This window comes from Ptychodera flava, chromosome 17 (genome assembly GCF_041260155.1).
Source record: "Ptychodera flava strain L36383 chromosome 17, AS_Pfla_20210202, whole genome shotgun sequence".
NCBI classification, from domain to species: domain Eukaryota; kingdom Metazoa; phylum Hemichordata; class Enteropneusta; family Ptychoderidae; genus Ptychodera; species Ptychodera flava.
In genome coordinates this window covers 18,770,232-18,787,181 of record NC_091944.1, presented here as the reverse complement: position 1 = coordinate 18,787,181, position 16,950 = coordinate 18,770,232, and the positions used below count along the sequence as shown (strand labels likewise).

Below are 16,950 nucleotides of genomic sequence, written 5' to 3'. Positions count from 1 at the left end.
TGGGTAGCGGAGGCTTGGGAGTGGGTACAGCGCCCCCGTGCTTCACATGCCGAGTATGGTGTTTGAGTGAACGGACGGGCATTTGTATACTAAAGTCTTCATGTTCAGGTCAACTTAGCGCCCACTACTACAAAATCACCTTTGAAAGACCTCACGGCCGTAGGCGGGAATATTTCATGATTTCCTGTTTTATACTTAAGGTAAGTTGTCCCACATTAATTGATTTCTACATTTTTCATTAGTACCGCCTATATGCAAATGACGACTCATTTGGTGGCGAATTCCAGGTATTCTGTGCAGTCCATTTGTAAATTTCACCGACGCCATTTTGTATGAATTTGCAGAAATTGCTTTGACAGAGAGGGCTAAGCCTCGTAATATCCCTAATTCCAGGTATTCTGTGCAGTCTAGGGTTGACTTACATGTGAAAATACAAAGTATGGTCTGACTTTACCTCTGTCCTCTACCATTTAAATTTTAAAGCAAAGGTATATTTTCTCTGTTGATTCTTTGGTCTGTATTGTACTGCAAAGGTCCGTCGACGGTTGTTTAAGCGCCAGAGTGCACAGTTGGCTGGACATAAATACGAACATTCGAACTAAAAATCGTACTGTAGTGCACAGCATTGACACAATGAGAATCGGGGGTGATTATAGGTCCTAGCCCGTAAGTCAGTCCTAAATTGTCCTCAAATTTGTCAAATCTCGCTTTGTTGATGGCCCCTCCTCCCTTAGTACGTCTGTTTACAGTCCAACGGGAGGGTCACTCGTAAACTTTACTCAATAATTAACAACCTATAAATTCAAATTGCCGATTATTTATACTTTATAACCTCATGGCAAAGGCAGCATGGTAACTGGGTACAAAGAACTAGGTCATCTTCGTTCAAATTATGCACGTGGCCTACGATTTACCATTTTTGTGCACCCTCCGTCAACATGTAATTAACTACACCCTCGACCGCTTACACTCTTTCGATTGTGCTCTACCTGTTTTACCAATACGGCCATTTCATAACAGGATTGAATAATATTTTTAACCTTGAACCAATGTCCTTTTGGATCACCTTCACCTTCATTATTGGTAGGGCGATCATACGATATTGACGGAATACCTGTACAGTAACAAATATCCCCATTCGATTCTGTAATTTTCATACTGTTGTCTTTAATTTCTCTCATAGCTTACGGGTCTCTTGATTGACTTGGTCAGCTCTCATATAGACGAAACTTATCAAACAGGTGATATTGACAAATATCGATCATGTTGAACATTTTAAAAACACAGGTGCGAACAGAATTTGATATGTTTCGGTCAACTCTTCATCAAGGAGGCAGTTCAACCAGTACTTTTGTCTTCTAATGATCTTTATTTAAAATAAAGATCATTAGAAGACAAAAGTACTGGTTGAACTGCCTCCTTTATAAAATTATCCATGCCATGATCCTGGTGTGTTCCCGCACTCTACGTGTTGCTTCTATGGTTGTAGTTGGACTGACTCTTTTTAGAACACTCTCCTCTTCATCAAGCTTATTAAGAACCACGTGGTTGCTTTTCTGGTTTCTGAAAATGTCCACAATTTGATTTAAATTTTGATAAAATTACCAATCTTAACCACCATGCATGATTATGTGCACATACCATGTAAATACGGCTAGTTTTCAATCGGGCTCGAACCCACAACATACGGCATCAGTCGCCTAGCGGAGAGGCCACAGAGAGAACCGTTCGGCTAAATCTCCACTCCCAAAACAGAGTGGTAACCTCTTTGTAGACAGCTTGGTGCTGAAATCGATTATTTGGGAAACTAACAAAGAAGTAAATGTTTTTGGAGTAAATTTTACAGACCAGACATATATATTTTGTGATATTTAGTTAAGGAAGCACAACAACTGTTTTCCTGGTAGATTTGGTTTTCTGTTTCCTGAGGCTTGTACTATTACGACTTCTATCTTCTGAAATCGAGAAATTTCATAACTTTATATAGTTGTGTTCAATTGCCTTTTGAAATGGGATTTATCCGCTTGTCATTTTATGTGAGTATCAAATGGAAATGTTATGAAACTAGTCGAGCTGAACATATGGTTCCTGTCACTACATTAATTGTTTGTGTATTATGCAGTATCAGAATGTTTCATTGCTATCCTGTGACAAATGCTGTAGTTGAATTATATTGACTGCTTGTCATTATAGTTACTTGGTCACGGCAAACTTGGACATGTCCATACGCATAACGTGAGGTTTGTAAACCCGGGCCCATGGAACAAAAGTAGGATTACATATATATATATATATATATATATATATATATATATATATATATATATATATATATATATATATATATATATATATATATATATATATATATATATATATATATATATATATATATATATATATGTGGACCCCAAGTTAAAATGTATAAATGGCCACGGAGAATATAGGTGATCGAATTCATTTGAAGATACTAGCATTGTCTTTACAATGATGATAACTATATTTTCCCAAGTTCCCATCTACATATGATTCAAATGAAAATCTTCAGTTGCATGGACACCACATATAAATGTTTTTGGCGCCATGCGTGAATATGTGTAATTTGCTTATAGACGTGATGCAAGTCGTCACAAAGAAAAGCACTATCCATTCACCTCACAGCATAACAGACAATGCTTGAACACTTAACCAATTTTTGATATTTATTTTTGATGGATAATTTAAATACGTTACGTAAAATCTAGAACGAGAAACCCTCATAATTGTTCTTTACTTGTTTCAACTATGGATGTAACGCTGAGCATCTATGATTTCCCTTCTAGGCTAATACCGAGATACAAAACGATGGCGGGTATTACCAGTAATACCAGTGCAAGCTGTCGACCACAATTAATCGATCTGTTCGATCACTTTAATTCACACGATAGGCAGAGAGCAAAGTCTTATTTGCTTTCACTGGAATTTCCAGACGGCGCTGTTGAAAACGCGAATACTAGTGATGCTCTCGCCGGTTTGATAATAGCACGCCGCGGAACAAGCAAGGAATGCTGGGATTTGGTGAAATACTTACTGGAGAAAATACCAAGAAAGGATTTGCTGAGCAAAATCCCGTGAATATTATAGGATATGGAATGATCTACGAGTTTCGACTCAAAATTTCAACTACTGCAGGAAAAGCAGAAGATGGTCTCTCCCACGGATATAAATAATACAAGGACATAACAATACGAATGTTTGACATTTCATACGGCGACACTGACAGATCATGGTGAATTTGTAATCATCCGCAACCAATAAATTGATAAACCAAAGAGCACAGCAGATGGAATGATGTTTGAGCAAGTTTTGATGTTCAACGTCATAAAACTGTAATTAATTCGTATGCTTAGAAACTTTGTAACCTAAGCGATTGCGTGAAAACATGTCATTTTGAAACGACTCTGATTAGATATTTCGAGCTTATTTTTTTCATTTCTACAACTTTGTTCGACAAGTAGAATAATGTACCATTTCTTTCTCTTTGTTTTGCAAACATACTTTAATAAAAAGAGAGAAAACATTTTTTGTTTAAATATTGATAACCGCGGGAGCCCGTATTGTTTATAATATGATCTGAAAAGTAGTGGGTCTTACTTACTTTGAAATATACATATTGCGAAAAATCAAACAAACCTTTAATACAAATTTGTGCGGTCAGTATCCATTTCGTGGCTAAACAGCTTATTAATCGTATGCTACTTACATTTTTGGGAGGTCAAAGGCTGCCATGTAAAAACGTCAAAGATGATATTCAAGGACTGGTATTTCCAAATATTTTGTGAGCGATCACTTTCAATGAGTATGTTTCAGAAATGTGGTATCATGGCGTCATATGAAATTAGAATCATTTCTTTGCAACACTTGAAAGGACATTTTGACAGAAAAATTGGTAATTTGTAAATTGTAAAATAGTACCAAACTAATAGAAAATGCCACAGTGCCACAATGGTCACGATTATTCCTTAAAATGAATTTCTGTTACACGTAGAAATATCATTATCTGACTTACATGTTTCTTATGATACCCTTAATCATTTCTTTACTGATGACTTCAAGATTGTATGAAGAAAATGCGCGTCGCTGACCAGGCAAGAAAGAAACACAATAATAAATTTATAGGACGCACGAAGAGTTCCTGCTTGTGCAGCATTTTGTCGCATGTTCCTTGCACTTTAAGGTTTTTCTCACATTTAACTTTCCGCCACGGCATTATTCATCAAAATTGTGGGTCTAAAAATAAATTTGACAATAACACGATTGGAACTAATTTGGGAGAATTGGATCTTTATATTTTTCAAATTTCTCAAAAGTGTGAGTGCCCCATAGCTGAATGCTGCAATATTACAAATCACTGTTTAAAACAAGTGCATTAATTTAAGAGAAAAGCAGGTGAGCTTACATTCGCAGATTAAACCGACATTAGTTCACTATTCAATTATCTCAACTTACCCGGTAATTCAAATAGTGTTCAATAAAAGCCGTGTTATCTCTACTGAATATATTTAGGGCCGGGGCGTGATACGTAAAAAAAATGCACGGATCTGAGGGCGCTTTCTCCCATAGCTTTACACAGGCACGTGAATGTAGGTATATGATAAGATAATTTAACTTATGCTTTGAATCCACATTTTTTCAGTTAATGCCATACCTACATTTGCCGCTGCGTTTTTCACGTTAAGATTGACCTATATTTATGCCTGTTATTGTCGTGTTCCTGACAATTAATCAGATGCTCAGGTCAAGAATAAAGTAATATTTTTATGAGAGCATATCACATTGACCCCGTTGCGCGCGACCAATGGCATCTGCGTTTGTTAGCTCCCGGCAATAGGCTGCAAGTTGGTAAACAATGTCAAGCGCAAAAATATATAGTTGTGACTTCCTGGAAACTTTGAGAACCATAGAGAATACATTATTAGCGCCAATGCGTGGATTTGGTTTCGATTTTGGGGTGTCAAAACAAGTAGGGGTTTAAGTTTCAATCTGTGAGAAAGATTATTCTCTCTCGAAGATATTAGTATTTAAGTTATATTAAGAGTTTCTGCAGTCTGATAAACATTGTTGATCTGACATGTGCAGTGAGGTGCTAATTCGTGATAGAGGCAACACTGCCTTGTAGTTGTGCCTCAAGTGTACTGCTTCTTACCGGGACTTTAATGGAATGGTCCTGTTGACCATCCCCACAACGGGAGGGGACAGTGCAATAGGATGGGTTACACAGATATGGACCCTTGGTTTGACATATTCTTGCTGCCTCATGTTGACATTTGATAAAATGTAGCTTTTTGACCACTTGCTTTGCTTCAAGCATGATTTTGGCCCGCATTTTGTATGAAATGTTGAGCTTCGATACCAAAACTGTGGCAAAAATCTGTTTTGAAGTTCGAATTGACCGGGGTATATATATCCCGAATAGGAACAGCGCCCCCTATGCTGCAGCTATGGTTGTTATGAGGTCATGGTGACGTAGAGATTTAACTGTCATCACATCAGAATCACGTTTAAAACACATTACGGTCTTAGAGAGGGGGGAATTTCAGGATTTTACGAATTTTGTACCTAAGGAAAGTTATCCCACATTAATTATTTCTGAATCCCTCACGAGTAACGCGAATGACGACTTATATGGTCGAGAAGGGACTATAGGGCCTATTGCTAAATTTCATGTACGCCGCTTGAATGAATTGGCAGACATTGCTTTGAATGAGAGGGCTAAGCGTCGCAATGTGCTTAATTCCAGGTTCTTTTTGGAGTCTAGGTTTGACGTGTATATGTCAAAATGCAATGTATGGTTCAACTTTACCACTGTAGTCCTCTACCATTTAGATTTATAACAAAGGCACATTCTCTCTGTTGATTCTGTGGTCTGAGGTGGCATGTACTGCAAAGATCCATTGGCGGTTGTCTAAGCACCAGAGTGCATATGTTGTGATATCGCAGTGGTGTGTCGAACGCGCTCGGGTCATTGGAGTTATCGCCACAGTCCCGCTGCGAGCCAACGCATGGGCTTTTTTGGTAGTTTACTACAATACCGACCGGTTTTGTAAATTTAGCTCGCAAAATACAACCGTGGCAAAGCAAGTGCATAGATAACTGATTGTAATACAAACAGAAACTACAATAGCAACAAGTACTGGAAAACCTTAAAGTATAGAAGCGGCATCTTTATTTTACTAATAAAGAGCTAATAAACCACGGGGTGCTTGGTTTAGATATGAGAAGTCTCCTTGCCAAACGTAAATATAAGAAATCAACTTGGCATGGACTTCCTGAAGACAGTACCATTTAACGCCACCCTGCTGAGATTTCTTACTGACAGCGACAAAGAATAGATAAACAAGGCGAAGTTAGACTACATATTAATTACTATTAGTGTTTGTATTACAATCAGTTACCTATGCACTTGCTTTGCCGCGGTTGTAATAACATAGATAAAGCTTGGAATAAATCAAATTATACCTAGTGTATCACTGATTATCTACAACTCATATTCTACTCCTGCTTAGGAACCCGACTGTGACAACATGTATTTTATTTCGACAGTTTTTTCGGTGAGTCGCCGATGGTTCCTGTTCGAATTTGAACCTTTGACCTCCAACATATTCAGTGCGTTGTACGCGCAATAGGGCAAACATCGCAGAAACCGTCGACGGCTCACGGGAAAATGGTCGAAAATTCGTGTTCTTATCGTCAAGGAAGTTAGCAGGCGTACAGAATGAGTCTCAGATAGTCAATGATAAAGATGATACAAGTTTATTTATTCAACGGCTACTATGGTTCATTATTTTGCGAGCTTAATCTACGACACCGGTCGGTGTTGTAGTAAACTGCCAAAGAAGCCCATATGGTTTGGCTCGCAGCGGGACTGTGGCGATGACCCCAACGACCCGAGCGCGTTCGATACACCCACAAGTACCGCTACGATATCACAGCTAAGGGACCGTTCAGTTTTTACGGCCGGGGGGCCGGCAAAATCCAGGGGGGGGTCATCATAATTTTGGAATCCAAGAAGGGGGGGTCATCACTTTTTCACTGGTAGGAAAGGGGGGTCACCACATTTTCAAAAACATAATACCTACAATAAAGTCCACTTTATGCCATGGCCATGATTGACCCTCTTTACCGGCGGGCCGCCTTCGGCGGCCCAATACAATAAATATACTTTATGTATTACCCATGACCCTCTTAGCAGGCAGACGCCTTTGGCGGCCCACTCTAATTAGGTTTACTTCATGCAATGGCCATGATCGACCCTCTTTACCGGCGGGCCGCCTGCGGCGGCCCACTACAATAAATTGACTTTATTGTAATACCCTATGACCATCTTAACGGCCGGACGCCTTCAGTGGCCCTGTTCAGTAAAGTTTACTTCATGCAATGGCCATGATTGACCCTCTTTTTACCAGTGGGCCACCTTTGGTAGCCCACTAGAATAAAGTTGACTTTACGTAATGGCCCATGACCCTCTTAACCGGAGGGCTGCCTTTGGCGAACCACTCCAATAAAGTTTACTTTATACAATGTCCATGGACATAAGTTGTCTATGGAAATGAAGTTAAAATTGCCTTACAGTCGTCCTAATAAACAGACGTTTGCATAGATGTGGCTGAGAAGTTTGTACACTGGCATCTCTGCTACACGAATAAAGTGCGCCGCGTACCGGAGTTCAAATCCAAACCGTGCGGGTAAATTTGACATATGGGTTTTGGTTATTTTTCAGCGGGGGGGGGGGGGGGGGGTCATCAAATTTTTTCGTCTGACAAAGGGGGGGGTCATCATTTTTTCGCGAAAAATGCAGGGGGGGTCATCATTTTTTTGAACACCGGCGACAAGATTTTGCCGCCCCCCCCCCCGGCCGTAAAAACTGAACGGTCCCTAATGTATTCCGTACATACATCCGAACTAAAATCGTACTGTAATGCACAGCATGTAAATGTTTGGAATCGAGGAATGATTGTCTGCCCCGGCCTGTAGTCCCGGCCTGTAGTGAGTCCTAACTTGTCCTTCTGAAGTTCTGTCTGTTATATTTCGCATGGTTGATAGCCCCTCCTCCCTACGTCACCTGTCTGTTGACAGCTCGAGTTCAGCAGGAGGGTCACTCATTGACTCTGCTCGAAACTGAACAACCTACGCTTGATAATGCAGCAGATGCTATGAATTGAAATCGCCAATTACTTACTCCTTGTAACCACATGGCAAAGGCAGGATGGTAACGTGGTACAAACGACAAGCTCATCTTCGTTCAAATTGTGACCCTTCGATTATAGGCAATAAAGGCACACGAGCTGCAACGTTTGACATTGTTTTCATGAGTTTATATTTAGATTAAAATTAGTTCATAGAAATGTTCTTACTCAGAGATGTTTACTCAAGTATAATTATCCACTGAGTGAGACCGCATGAGTACGTTCCACAGTAAGACATATAATAAACGGCTGCCGCACCCAAGTATGGCCGCCTCCATGCGACTACTTTCCGCCACGGCATTATTCATAAAAATTTTGGGTCTACTTATAAATTTAACAATAAAAGACGTTTATATCCTTGAATATATTCAGATAACTACAAAATAATGTAACTAATGCTTTGCGTCCATATTTTGTCGGTTAATGCCATGTCTACATTTGCCGCATCTTTTCTTAACGTTAAGATTGACCTATATTTATGCCTGTCATTGTCCTCTTCCTGACAATTATTCAAATGCTCAGGTCAAGAATAAAGTATTTTCATGGGAGCATATCACACAACCAATGGCATCTGGGTTTGTTAGCTGCCGGGGATTGCCCAATAGGCAACAGTTTGCCAAACAATGTCAAGCACAATAATATAGTAGTGACTTCCTGTGAACTTTTTTGTCAAACACAGAGAATACATTATTAACGCCAAATCGAGGATTTGGTTTCGGTTTCGGAGTGTCAAAACAAGTAGGCCTTTTAGTTTCAATCTGTGAGAAAGATTTCTCTCTCCAATGAGGTATTCAAGTATGTTTCAGCAGTCTGGCAAACATTGTTGATCTTACATGTACAGTGAGGCGCTGATTCGTGATTCATGCCTCGAGTGTACCGCTATTTACCGGGAATTCAATTGAATAGTCCCGTTTGCTTTCCCTACAAAGGGAGGGGGCCGTGCCATAGGAAGGGTTACACAGATATGGGCCGTGGATTTGACATCCCCTTATCGCCTCAAGTGGGCATTTGATAAAATGTTCAATTCTTGCCTATTCTGTCACAAGCAAATGTTGTTGAAGTATAGTTAATGACTATATCGTTCAATTTGAATTGTAGATTGCAACGAGTATCGGAGGAAATTGTAGGTACCTTAAGGTTGGACAAATTTCTCAGAGTTGCAGCTCATGGGCCTATTAACAAAATGGCTCGTGGCCTCCCTATACTTGAGCCATCTAAGACATATATTACATGACCCAATACTATCCTAATTACCTAATACAGTTAATAGTTTTACTCCCAAAAGTATGTGGAAATCCTTTTTTAAATTTAATAACACAGCCTGTATGTGTAAAATCTTGTGTGGTTGATGACCCCTCTCCTCATTTAAGTCGTAAAGATATCCCTCGGAAAGGGGATTTATCCGTTTATCTTTTTATCTGGATTTCAAATGGAAATGTTATGAAACTAGTCAAACTCAATATTTGGTTCCTGTCACTCGTGTGGTTTCTTTGTGGAATATTCTGCTTCAGTGGAGCTAAAATTGACTCCTTGTCAGTATAGTTACCTGCTCACTGCAAACTTACACATATCCATACTTTAGGCTTGCATATTATATCCACTCTTAGAGCAACAGTAGGACTACATATAGGTGTGGTGGCGTACATTTATGTGTGGACAACAGGTTAAATTTAAATCTGGTCACAATAAATACAGGTCACCGAATTCCTTTGACAATACTCGCATGATGATAACTATAGGATTTCGATGATGATAACCATATTTTCCCAAGTTCGCATCAGCTACATATGATTCAAATGAGAGTCGTCAGTTGTATGGACCTCCGCGTATGATTGTTCTTTGCATCATGCGTGAATATGTGTAATTTGCTCACAGACGTGATGCAAGTCGTAAAGAAAAGCACTATCCATCCCCTCCCCATTCAAGTGTCAAACAAATTGTTTTGTCATCATAAAATGGAGGAAGAGAATAATTTATCAGTAAAACCTTTCATTCCGCGTTTCACATTTTTAGGTAATCAATGTGGTGATAAATAGAGGTAAGGAAAATTTTGAAGGTAGATCAATATTGAAGGGTCGCACAGGCCAGGCTCATGAACAAATGGCATAAAACCGAATTTCAAACAAGCTTATCACATGTTATGCTTATTAATGTTTGGCTTAAATATCACTGGGGTCATACTGTTTCATCAATTTAATTTGCAATTGTGACCTAGATATAAAGCATTGACTTCTCTTTTAGTAAACAATAGTGAAAGAGCGATTTTAGTTTTGCCTAGACTTTTTTAGACTTCTATCATAACTACTTATAGGTATGAACTTCCTGCTGTTAACAAAGTGGCCTGTGGCCTGCCTGTATTTGGGCAAACAGGTCAGTCAACGCATAAGCTGAATTTACTCTTGTTTTTAAAGACGGTTTCTAGTTCTACTCCCAAAGGAATGGAGAAATTCTGCTTTTTAAATTTATTAACACAGCTTTTATGTGTAAAAATCTCGCGCGGTTGTTGACACCTGTTCTCATTAAAATCGTAAGTCTGTTGACAACATAAACATTCACAAATTACAGACTTGAACCAAGTCTATGAGAGAGTATGCAAATTGTGAATTCCTGGCTACATTTTACCAAAGTGTGAAAAACTGAGAACAGTGACCTACCGATAAAATATTTTTTTTCAAAAGTAAAAAACACCTTCAACTTAGATGCTTCTTATGTTTCACAAAATTGACAATACTCTAATGTTTAAATATCCCATCAAACAAATGTTTTAATTACTCAGAAATTTTGGGTGTTATGATGGCAAATTTGGTAAAAAAAATAAATGATTCCATTAAGTCACACATTTTTCCATTTAAATTAGAGTCTTTAATTTTCAAAATTTTACGTTCGTGTTATTGTAAGGTGAGATGAAAAAATTTCATTCACTCCATGAGCTTGAAATTCGAAATGAATTTAGTTTTATATATTGATTTTAAGTGATTTGAGAAAAACTGTGATTTTCATCGTACATTTGTATAAAATCAAGCATGGTGACCCCATCTTTTTTCTCTAATATTTGATTATTCTATTTGCCATATGCCAAAATTCAAAAATCCATGGTAACTGATAAGTCTCTAGACTTGGTTCAAGTCTGTGATTTGTAAATGTTTGAGTGGGGTGAGCGCGATGATTTGTGTTCTGTTTTCATGTGAAACGCGTGAGTGGGGTGAACGCTATACAGGATACAGGGAGTTCTCCCGGATGAATCCGGCAGAAACTAACTCACTACTGCGCAGACTCAAAGGTAATGCGTTCAATTAATCGCAAGGAAACCTGGCCTTGGCTGCAATATTCCAAATAGGTTTGTATGAAATAAGCGAGACACAAGAGAAACTATTACAAAATATTTTTTTAGAAATTCACCGACGTGAACCAAGTCTAATAAGTCTCCAAGTCGTCTGTGTGTTGCTCTCTTACCTGATCTTGTGTACTAGTACATGTATATATGTTTCACTGTCAATCGAGTGTCCTATGACCCAAACTCTTCTTAAACTACATAGCCGTAGCCTGAGGGGGGCTTGCCCCCTGGAATTTTGGGGGAAAATGCAAACTTTTCGAATACACATAGATGCTGATAAAATCGCTAATATTTCCGGGGCGATTCCCAGCACGCGTGATTTGAATTAATGGTTTACCAAAATACGTCAAGCGTCTCTGTACTTACACTAACTCTTCGTTATTATCTATATATGGTTTATTGGTCGTAAGGTTAACTGAATCAAGTGTTACTTTTTGCAGTGCGCTGAATAAAATATAGCTCTTGCGGGTTAAACGAATAATTAAACATCTTTGTGCGGGAAAATGCAAAAAGAAGCGCCCGATCGCATGGACTGTGCATTTAGTCACGTATTAAATACAGTTAGAGTAGTCTAGTCGCTTTCATTTGGACACTGTCAGCTATCGCAATTTGTCAAAAATGTCAGATAGTGAAAGTCCGAAGAAACGATGTCGCGTCAAGCAGTCTATTCTGACATTTGTCAGGAAGCAGGCAGGGTAAGCATACCATTGTGTAGCAGGCTAAAAAAAAAGTCGTTCAACGCGGACATCAGGTCGCATAAATGCATCACTGTTACTACGAACGCGTTTGATCTAATCTTTTAACGTAGTATGCGTCTCGAAAGTGAAAGACTTAAACTAATGGCTACGGCCATGGTCACTACATTAGAGTCAGAGTTATCAATGTCACTGCCGGCATGCAGTGACAGTGACACTGCCCCTAAGCAGTAGCAGGGCAGTAACTTTGTATTTTAACAATATTTTTGTTCAGTCCATACAACTGCGTTCTTGTTCTACTCATACAACATGTTGAGCTGTCCAGTATTCAGCTTGCCAACTCAGCCTACATGTACTGTGCATTTGTATCATTAACAAACAACTTACAGTCTGAACTCTACTTCAATTATCACCAGTATTTAGACAAACGGGCTCTGTTGACAAACTGAATATTGTGTTTTTCACCATGCTGTATAGAGACACCAAGAAACTGTGTTTGATACATTGACTAGAAATATATTGAAAAATTTATCAACAGTTGCAGCTCCTGCCCTGTTACAAGGCCAACTTGTTGTTTTTTTACAAAAATTTAATGGTATTAATATATTTTTAGATATTTTTCGAGATTAAAGTCCTAAAATGCAACAAAACGCTTCTAGATTTCGTTTACTTATTACTAACATTAACCATTTGACGACATCAAAATGTTGAGAACCAAAATATTTCAGATCCTATAGGCAGAGCAAAACTTTCAAGTCTTCCCTCTACTACCCCAAGAATTATCAAATCCCTTCCCCCTGAATTCCTCCACCCCACCCCTATTTGTTTTTGAACGCAGCCTTACCTAAGAACCAATAGAAAGAGATACATGCACGAATTCACGGCCAGACCAAAACTTATCATTCTAATCAATATACCGTTATGATAAACCGCAATTCATGGTTGAACAATAATATTGGTAATTCTGATTATTTAGTCAACTTCAATGGTACTCACCACAGTTGTAATCTGTAATATCAAAATGTTGCAAGAGGACAATCTAATGGAGTCAACGTGAATCCAATGACACTTGTAATATTAATCTGCATATTTGTACTTCTCGTTGAAGGTTTTGACGCAGCAGCAGTAAACCAAGCGATGGCGGGTGATTCAAACCAGAGTTGCCACAGTGATTTAATTAATATCTTCGATCACTTTATTGAGAGAGATAAAACGAGAGCAAGGTCTTACTTGAAGAATATTGGCTTCCCAGCGGGACTGGTTGAAGAAGCTGTTGATAGCGACCGCCTTGCTCGCTTGTTGACAGGACGTTTAAATACGATCGAAGATTGCTGGGATGAAATGGGAAAGATACTGAACTATATTCCAAGAAAGGATCTACTGACCCATCATCACTTCCGTCAATATTTTACCACCAAACGACAAAGAGGAGACGATGGCGCACGAAGGTCAGGCGAAGGTACGGTTCACGTCAACTGCAAAAAATGCCACCAAAATTTGGAAAAGTGAAAGATGACCTTCTTTCCAAATGGAGACAACGATTGGCCTATTGCATGGATACCACTCTTAGTATTCATCATATGAGAAAACTTGTATTTTGACAATATTTTTGTTCAGTCCATACAACTGCGTTCTTGTTCTACTCTCTACAGCATGTTGAACTGTACAGTATTCAGCTTGCCAACACAGCCTACTTGTACCGTGCACTTGTATCATTAACAAACAACTTTCAGTCTGAACTCTAATTCAATTATCACCAAAATTTAGACAGACGGGCTCTGATGACAAAAATGCAACAAAACGCTTCTAGATTTTACTAACATTAACCATTTGACGACATCAAAATGTTGAGAACCAAAATATTTCAGATCCCCCGTATAGGCAGAGCAAAACTTTCAAGTCTTCCCTCTACTACCCCAAGAGTTATCAAATCCCTTCCCCCTGAGTTCCTCCACCCCCTCCATTTGTTTTTGAACGCAGCCTTACCTAAGAACCAATAGAAAGAGATACATGCACGAATTCACGGCCAGACAAAAACTTATCATTCTAATTAATATACCGTTATGATAAACCGCAATTCATGGTTGAACAATAATATTGGTAATTCTGATTATTTAGTCAACTTCAATGGTACTCACCACAGTTGTAATCTGTAATATCAAAATGTTGCAAGAGGACAATCTAATGAAGGCGTTTAAGTTCAACGTTAATCCAATGACACTTGTAATATTAACCTGCATTTGTACTTCTCGTTAAAGGTTTTGACGCAGCAGCAGTAAACCAAGCGACGGCGGGTGATTCAAACCAGAGTTGCCACAGTGATTTAATTAATATCTTCGATCACTTTGAGAAAAATGATAAAACGAGAGCAAGGTCTTACTTGAAGAATATTGGCTTCCCAGAGGGACGGATTGAAGAAGCTGTTGATAGTGACCGCCTTGCTCGCTTGTTGACAGGACGTTTAAATACGATTGAAGATTGCTGGGATGAAATGGGAAAGATACTGAACTATATTCCAAGAAAGGATCTACTGACCCATCCTCACTTCCGTCAATATTTTACCACCAAACGACAAAGAGGAGACGATGGCGCACGAAGGTCAGGCGAAGGTACTGGTTCACGTCAACTGCAAAAAATGCCACCAAAATTTGGAAAAGTGGGAGATGACCTTCTTTCCAAATGGAGGCAACTATTGGCCTATTGCATGAATACCACACTTAGTATTCATCATATGAGAAAACTTATAGAATACAGCCATTCCGTAGGCTTCATCTTTTCAGACGTCAGCGGAGTGACCGGAAGTGGCTTCCGACTTGGATCCAAGTACTTCATAACAAATTTCCACGTCTTGAGTATGATGTTGGGAGGAAATGTAACTCAGCAGACCCTGCAAATGTTGGAAGGGAGACTGTGCGTGAGCTTCAACTTTGAACAAACTCTAACAGGAGACCTAGTGAAAGTTAAAAAGATTGCATTCGTTGACAACAAACCGGATTTCGCCATCTGCGAGTTAGAGTTGAAGAATGAAAATAATCCACCTGGATTACACAACTTAATAGCTGAACCACCAATAGACGACGGGTCCTTCATAGCACTCATCGGTCATCCAGACGGTCAACCAAAGCGAACCGACACCCGTTGCTTCATTGTACAAAATCCTCTTGAAGATCAGCAAGTTCAAGAGGCTATGCATGGCAATATATCGCTCTATGGAGACAGGAAAGTAGCGGATTTCGTAAATCAAACCTTTCTTGCTGAGCTAACGGCCCCAGATGGGAAGACATATCAATCTTCATTCCTTAAAGGAGCTTCTGGCAGCCCCGGATTTGATGATGCAGGAAACCTCGTTGTAATGCATACCGTTGGGTACTACATTCCAATCGGCAACACCACCAGCGTCATCGAAAAGGGACTCAGTATGGTTGTGATTCGAGACTACTTGAAACAAAAGAATCCAGATTTGGCAGCATTGGTTTTTGGAAATTAGGAAACAAACATTGAAGAAATTACACTCTCGGTATTTCCTTTTTTGGTTTTCCTTACTTTTGCGAGAGGCCCTATCTTCAGACCAGTACGTCACTAAGCATTACAGTGATAAGATAATCAAAGGAGTTGTCTGCAATTTTTATTCAAGTCATTCGTTGCGATATAAAAAGAATTTAAAGTTCGCTCAAATAGAAAAATGCTTTTGTTTTATACACAAGATGAAGACTAGAGAATTGCTTCGAAATCAATTACCTTTGTCGTCGAAACCTCGACACGCATCTAATCATCCGTACGATAAATATTGGGTAAATTTATCATTTGCCGACAACTTCACTTTTCTCGTATATGATATAAAGATGCGTGTATTAGCTTATAGAATTCCGCATCATGCTTTTAAAAGCCTACCGATCAAGAACGATTAAGAAAATTTGCTATGACAGTTTTAACATCGAAAACACCATAGTACCCAATATATAAATGGTGTGAAGTATTAACCGGGTTCAGTACTCAAGTTCTGAAGGCAAGCTATATATCAATATTGTTATACTTTCATCATATTATATATATCGGCTGCACACAGTATAGTCCGGTCATTATAGTGAGAATTCCTTCTTTTTTTGGTATTTCATCTCTTTTAATTTTTTTTCTGTTTTTATTTGTTGATATTATTGTACTTTGCTTGTTCATAATTGAACAGTATTCTTGTTACAGTTACTTAAAGTTAGTTTCATTAAGTTTATACTTCATACAATTTACCTAAACACAGATGTCTCTTTTAAAAAATATCTGTAAGTAGCCAAGTAGATCTTATTTTGTCATTATTAAAACAACAGTTTATAATGAAGCCTCCTGATGTCAAGTGATGAAAAATAGTTAATGTGTCGAAAGAGTTTAAACAGAATCCGAACTAATCTCGGAATTCTGAAGTCCGAAAAATAACACAACTCTTACTTGTATGTATATAATGTCATTAGTGTATGTTGGTAGGAGAAATTAGTTTGGAATGAGTTTTTAATTCATTTTATATGATAAGAAAAAACATCGAAAAAACGCACTTCACAAAAAGAGTGGTCATCCTTTATCATGCAAATAGTTTTCCATGTTCTTGGCATCTTATCCCGACAACCAAGTCGCAAATATTTTTCAATCTACCTCTCATTTAGGGAGAAGTATTCCGTCAATTAGTTAAAGACCTTTTTCTTGAGACTGA

The 16,950-nt window shown here is 38.6% G+C and overlaps 1 protein-coding gene across 2 annotated transcripts; it reads left to right on the top strand.

The window, feature by feature from the left end:
- Positions 1-66: 66 nt before the first annotated feature.
- On the top strand, positions 67-16,722 carry LOC139115679 (serine protease FAM111A-like). 2 transcript variants are annotated; one of them, XM_070677983.1, is made up of 3 exons: positions 67-200; positions 13,363-13,713; positions 14,513-16,722. In XM_070677983.1, the coding sequence occupies exons 2-3, from the start codon at positions 13,392-13,394 to the stop codon at positions 15,739-15,741; spliced, it is 1,551 nt and encodes a 516-aa protein (XP_070534084.1). In that variant the 5' UTR covers positions 67-200; positions 13,363-13,391; the 3' UTR covers positions 15,742-16,722. The 2 variants fall into 2 exon arrangements, 1 of the variants encoding a protein (XP_070534084.1); XR_011548157.1 differs by lacking the exons at positions 13,363-13,713; positions 14,513-16,722 and adding an exon at positions 2,823-3,581.
- Positions 16,723-16,950: the final 228 nt, after the last annotated feature.

What these genes read in the sequence shown, in the direction of transcription:
- LOC139115679 (XM_070677983.1), top strand. Translation starts at nt 13,392, where the DNA reads ATGGCGGGTGATTCAAACCAGAGTTGCCACAGTGATTTAATTAATATC. An exon ending in CGCACGAAGGTCAGGCGAAG is followed by an intron (nt 13,714 to 14,512) that starts GTACGGTTCACG and finishes TTCTCGTTAAAG; the next exon opens with GTTTTGACGCAGCAGCAGTA.